Below are 6,535 nucleotides of genomic sequence, written 5' to 3' on the forward strand. Positions count from 1 at the left end.
ACAACTAAACTGTGCAATTAGTTTTTTATTTTATCAACATTTAATACTCCATGCATGTACCGTAAGTTTGATGTGACGGAGAATCTTCTTTTTGCATAGTGCCAAACTTTGAAATTGTGGAGAACTAAACATGGCCCTATCCGCTTTTTTACCGTCAGTATGGTGAGGTCGTGGTAAGGTAATCTAATGATCCTGTAGTATGTATCATGCCTTCAAGAATATGTAAAAAGTATATTTTTTGTGGACGTGTAAACTTTTGACTGTAATCTTTCTTGGCGTAAGCTGAAATCGGCTAGATACATCGTTAGGGACGGATCCACATGAGAGCATGGTACGGACGCCGAAAGAGACCGCTCGGTTGCTTGCTCAGTTGCTCTGTGCGGCCTCGCTGACCGGCATGAAAAGCACGCAGCAGGGCCGCGAGTTGGACTCAAAACTCAACCGCGTAGCAGCCTGCCTTCTGCCCATACTGATACTACCCGTACGTATGGCTGGTGGAGTCAGTGACCGATTCAAATTCAACATATATACCGGGAACACTAGCAAGCAGCAGCAGGCATAATTAATTTCCCACAGCACACATTGTACAAATTCTAGTATTCATCAGATCAACGGCACAATAGTTCAAGAGCCAGTGATGATGATGTTTGCCGCGGCGTCACATCACCCTCCCAAATCTTAGGCCTTGTTTAAATTCTAAAGTTTTAGGAACGTCGCATGGGGTGTTCGGATATTAATAAAAAATAAATTACAGAATCCATCAGTAATCAGCGAGACGAATTTATTAAGCCTAATTAATCTGTTATTAGCACATGTGTTACTATATTATGGATGAATTAGGCTTAAAAGATTCGTCTCGTAAATTAGTCACAAATTATGTAATTAGTTATTTTTTAGTCTATATTTAATCATGTCCCAAATTCTAAAGTGATGATGATGTTTGCCACGAGACGAATTTATTAAGCCTAATTAATTTATTATTAGCACATGTGTTACTGTATTATAGACAAATTAGGTTTAAAAGATTCGTCTCGCAAATTAATCACAAATTATGCAATTACAAGACATGTTGGAATTTTTAAAGGTTCACATACTCCCTCCGTTCCAAATTACAAGACATGTTGGCATTTCTAGATACATAGATTTTGCTATGTATCTAGATATATATTATTGTTTAGATACATAGTAAAATTAAGGGCTTATTGGATACACACCATTGTAATTTTCACGATTTTAAAACACGCCACTACAATTCGCCTAATTGGGCTGGTGCCATTACAATTCTGCTAGAGTTTGAAATACGCCATTGTCTACGCTCCATGCCGTCTTGGACCCACTGTCAGGGCTACAGGAGGCCACCATATTTGCGTATGGACCTTTCTGCCCTCCCGAGAAAGGATAATGTCCCGACGCCGGCTGTTATCTGAAGTGAAGCACTTGGGTTTGCCATTCTCTTATTTTGTTTAGTTTATTTATGAATCAACTTCAGTACATGCAATGCACATTTGGCGCATAGTTCCCAGAACATGCAGTGACATGTCAAGCGCACATGCTACATTCTAGAAATAAAGATGGAAACATGTAATGCACATACGGCACATAGTTCCCAGAACATGCATTTTCATCATTCCAGAAATAAAAATGGAAACATTCCATCGGTCCACATCCATAGTTCTCAAACATTGTACTTAACATCCATACAGAGGACACCATTCTAGTTGCATAGTTCCCAAACACATCAGGTCACTTACAAAGCACATGTTGGTCCGCTTGGACTAGCAAAAGCCATAGATAACACTTCAGGTCACTAAGACCAGCAAATGCACAACAAAACACATCATCTAATCCACGCCGAGCCAGCTGTTGAGGCTTCTCACCACTCTTGCTTCAGGAGCAGTTGCAGCCTTCAGAAGCTTCTTCTTTACAGGAGTCTTCTTCTTCTTTGGTGCTTGCTTGGTTGCACTTGTCTTCTGATTTTTCTTGGGTGCTTGCTTGGTTGCACTTCTCTTCTGCTTTTTTTTTGGTGTCTTGCTCGGTCCTTCATCTTCTTGCCTCACCCTATAAGAGATGGCTATCATTTAGACATTCCTTGCCCATTTACATTCACAAGCAAATCAGGAATAAGAAATGTACCTTTTAAGTGATGCAAGCGTAGCTGCCTCATCAACACCATCATCATCTTCTGTTGGTTCAGCAAGTTTGCAGGTCTTCTCAAAGTGCCCATAGCCTTTGCACCTTTTGCATCTCACTTTCTTTTTGTTTGCCCTTTCTTCCATACTCCCTCTGATCCTGACCACTCTAGGTCTGCCTGCTGCCCTCTTCTGCAGTGGTGGGTGCAGTTTATATCCTAGCTCCACCTCAGGCCAGTCAGCCCTATCAGGCATGGGTGGAACTATATCTGCATATGCTGCTTTGAACCTGGCCACAGAGTAGTATTCATGCACAAAATCCTTGATTTCCAAGCCTCTGTTGGACAAGATCCAAGCAAGTGCATGTCTACAAGGTTTTCCTGTGACCTGCCATTGCCTACAGCCGCAACAATGATTGACTAGGTCCACTGTATGCCTTTTGGTGTTGTTCCAATCATCAAGCAAGGTCACCTCAGCAAAATCCTCATCACTTACTGCAACTTTGATGACCTTCAAGTGTTTGCTAATTAGGTTCAGTTCCTTGATGACACTAGGCAAAATGCCTTCTCCCAATTCTCTACCAACCTTTCTCCTAAGATACCTCTTCTCCATTATCATCTCCCTGAGCCCATCAACTAACTCATGTATGAGCAGCCCTTTCATGTCCCTCACCTGACTATTGAAGCTCTCTGACACACTATTTGTCAGATAATCACATTTGCTGTTCTCGGAGAAACCAGCCCTGTACCAGATTCGGTTGTGGTGATCTTGCAAGTACTTGATTGCATCAGGAGCAAATTCATATATCTTCTTCAAGTGCCACTTGAACAGCCCTTCAGTGTAGCTTCTAGCAGCTGGATAGAGATGAGTTGTGAAAACATCTCCTTTGTAATGCTTCATGAAGTTGGAATATAAATGCCTCATGCACTCTCTGTACTCAGCCTCAGGAAACACTGCACCAACTGCTTTCTCTAAGCCCTTACATGCATCAGTACAAATCACTAGTCCTTTTGGGCTCCCAACAGCCCTTCTCAAATGATGCATAAACCACTTCCAGTTGTCCTCATTTTCACAATCAAAAATAGCATAAGCAATGTAGTATAACCAGTTATGTCCATCAACCCCTGTAGCAGATGCTAACTGTCCTGTGTATTTACCATTTAGACTTGATGCATCTACACCAATGAATGGCCTACAACCAGTTATAAACCCATCCACACATGGTTTGAGAGCTACAAATATCCTCTTAAACCTCATTTTCTTGCCTACTTTCTCCACATCTATCTCTACAATGCTACCTGGACATGTTATATCCATCCGAGCTTTCCAATTAAATAGCAATTTGAATGACTCTTCATATTTACCATGAATATGTTGCAGTGCTAGCTGCACACCTGAATAAAGCTTGCTGTACTTGAGCTTTATCCCATAATCTCCCTCAACCTTCTCCTTGGCTGCCTTCGGACGCTTGCTTGGATTCTTCTTCAACCATTCTTTCAGTCTATCTGACACCCATTCTTGAGAAGGCATTTTGTTTACAACAAGCTTCGTGGTTGGACAATCGTGTTCAAAAGGTAGGGTCTTAATCTAAACAAAAGACAAGCATGAATAAGTAGTATGCACAACCAAACTGAATTTAATTAAAAAACAAACTGAATTTAATAACAAGGATACATAATTGTTTATACCTGTATAGTTTTTTGATCATGAATCCTTGAAGCATGAATACGCCAAGGACAGCCAGGGTGCTTACACCTTGCAATATACCTGGTAGGGTCAGTCTTGATGCTAGGAGCAAGCTCAAAACCTTTCTTCACTGCATAGTGCCTCACTGCTTTCCTGAAGGTGATGATGTCAGGAAATAAGGCACCCTTCTCTATTCTTGGGTTCTCAGGATCATGTAAGACCCTTATCTCATCAGGATCTGCATCAGTAACCTCTGCCTCAGCAGGAACAATTTGATTGGCAGCATTAGTAGGTGCATTCAAAGATGGCTGTGCAGGTGGAATTGTAATGTACATATGCTCATCATCGACGCCAACATACTCTTCTTCATTATCAAAGATGTCATGCTCTTCTTCGGCAACACATTGGGATTTGTTAGGCATTGTTGGATTAGGCTGTGGTTCTGGATCAGTAGGTTCTGGTGGTTCTGGATCAATAGGTTCTGGTGGTTCTAGATCAATAGGTTCTAGTGGTTCTGGACCAGGCTGCATTCCTAGATCAGGAAGGATAAGGTCTAGTTGTAGTTCAGTATAAGTAGAAGGCTTTAGTAATGGATTTATGTCATCTGGAAGCGCACACAGGGGTTGTTCCCACGAAAACATCCTAAGACAAAACAAAGGATAACAAAATAGTCATGGCTGAATTGGAACACTAAAAATAAGGAATGCAAGAACACTATCTTAGATACTAGCGAGAAAAGTAACATTTGTCCAAAGGAAACTAAAAAAACAGCACCATTTTTTATCATTTTTTAATTCATAAAACTCAAAAGTAAACCATGTACCCCGTCAGTGCTCTTCCAAACATCAGCTTATAAGAGAATCAACTTCAGATTTCGGAATCACTGTTTTTTTAACCTGGAATCACTGAATTGACGCAAAGGGAAAGGGAGAATCGCTGCCAAAGCCTGAAGACCATCCCTCGCGTAAAAAATACAGAAGCCAAGCAGCCCCAATTGGTAGATCCGCTCCTGCTTCCCAATCCCCCAACCCGTTAGGCTACTGGACCGCAACCAGCAGCCCCTATTCGACAGACACGGAATCAACCAGCCCGCCCGTGCTTGCACCCGTGCTGCCGCTCGCGTCACTGGCGCGCTCCCCGCCCACACGGCCGCTCCAGTCGCCGGCGCGCGCCCCGCCTCCCCGCTCCCCACCGCGTCTGGCCGCCGCTCGCTCGCACGGACGTGGAATCGCGCTGTGCCGTCCCTCGCCGCCAGCCCGCCCGCCCGTGCTTCCACCCGCGTCGCCATCCTCAGCTAGTATGGGTGCTACTTCGAAACAACGTACCTGGTGCCGTCCGTGGCCGAACAATCGGCGACCTCGGGCGCCGCCGCCGTTGTCGCAACGTGCACCATCGCCGCGCTACTGGTCCGCTGCCACAGCCCACTCGACCTTCATGGATTGTGGAGCCCCACTCCTCCGCCGGAGACCAGGTCCGCTGCCGCCGCCGCCGCCGCCGCCAACCGCCTCGCAGTCGATCTCGAGTTCTAGGGTTAGGGATTGGATTGGGGAAGGGAGTGAGGAATGCGGAGTTGGGGACGGCGAACAGAAAGACGCGTCGCGCGTCGGCGGTCGCGGCTTATCCTTTTGCGTGGCATGAAGGGCAAAAGTGGCAATACGAAAATACAACAGCTCATGAAAATTGTAATGGCAAAAGTGGCAAAAGTCAGCCGTAGATAGTGGCGTATTTCAAACTCTTGCGAAATTGTAATGGCACCAGCCCAATTAGACAAATTGTAGTGGCGTGATTCAAAATCGTGAAAATTGCAATGGTGTGTATCCAATAAGCCCTAAAATTAATGTATCTAGAAAAGCCAAAACGTCTTATAATTTAAAATAGAGGGAGTATGTGAAGCTTCTCTTAGGTATCGCAAAGTGTGGCATCAAATTTTGTAGCTAAATTTTGTGGCTTGACACATTAGCCTAAAATTAGTTTGTGGCATGGTTGGGAACCAAACAAACCTTGGTTAGTGCCTTTGTTGTTAAGTAAGTATCAAATAGGCAAGTCAAAGTTTTGTGAACATGTCCTCTTTCTTGCAAGGAAGAAAGCTGTTAACTGCAATGTTATAAATTATTGATATTTAAAAAGCTTACCTGATACAAATTACTCATAATACAAATTTTATTTCAATTAAATTTCTTACCAAAATCAAACTCAAGGTTGGCTACTTCAGAAAAAGCACCTTCTGACCTTTTTTCCCGTGAAGACTTAGGCCTTGTTTAGATTGTAATTTTTTACAATCCGGACACTGTAGCACGTTTCGTTTTTATTTGACAAACTTTGTCCGATCATAGACTAACTAGGCTCAAAAGATTCGTCTCGTGATTTACAACCAAACTGTGCAATTAGTTATTTTTTTTACCTATATTTAATGCTCCATACATGTGTCCAAAAATTGATGTGATGGAGAGAAAGTAAAAAAACTTAGAATTTGAAGGTGATCTAAACAAGGCCTTAATGTAGTAAGGTTTGTAGCCTCCGCTCTTACTTCGTTTCTAGATCACGGTTGCTATCAGTCATGTCTTACGTGTCTATCAATAATAATGGCTCGAAGCAGCAAGCACAGGTGACGTGACGCCACGGCAAACATCGTTACCGCATGCTTTTCAGGCCGGTCAGCGAGGCCGCACAGAGCAACTGGGCAAGCAACCGAGCGGTCTCTTTCGGTGTCCGTACCACGC

The 6,535-nt window shown here is 43.4% G+C and overlaps 1 protein-coding gene across 1 annotated transcript; it reads right to left on the minus strand.

Moving 5' to 3' along the window:
• Positions 1-1,680: 1,680 nt before the first annotated feature.
• Positions 1,681-3,696, minus strand: LOC136451771 (uncharacterized). Its single transcript, XM_066452458.1, has 2 exons — positions 2,134-3,696; positions 1,681-2,058 (listed from the first exon to the last, which is right to left on the minus strand). Exons 1-2 carry the CDS (start codon positions 3,657-3,659, stop codon positions 1,842-1,844), a joined length of 1,743 nt encoding a protein of 580 aa, XP_066308555.1. The 5' UTR covers positions 3,660-3,696; the 3' UTR covers positions 1,681-1,841.
• Between the last annotated feature and the right edge of the window lie 2,839 nt (positions 3,697-6,535).

Source organism: Miscanthus floridulus, chromosome 5 (genome assembly GCF_019320115.1).
Source record: "Miscanthus floridulus cultivar M001 chromosome 5, ASM1932011v1, whole genome shotgun sequence".
Taxonomy (NCBI): Eukaryota; Viridiplantae; Streptophyta; class Magnoliopsida; order Poales; family Poaceae; genus Miscanthus; species Miscanthus floridulus.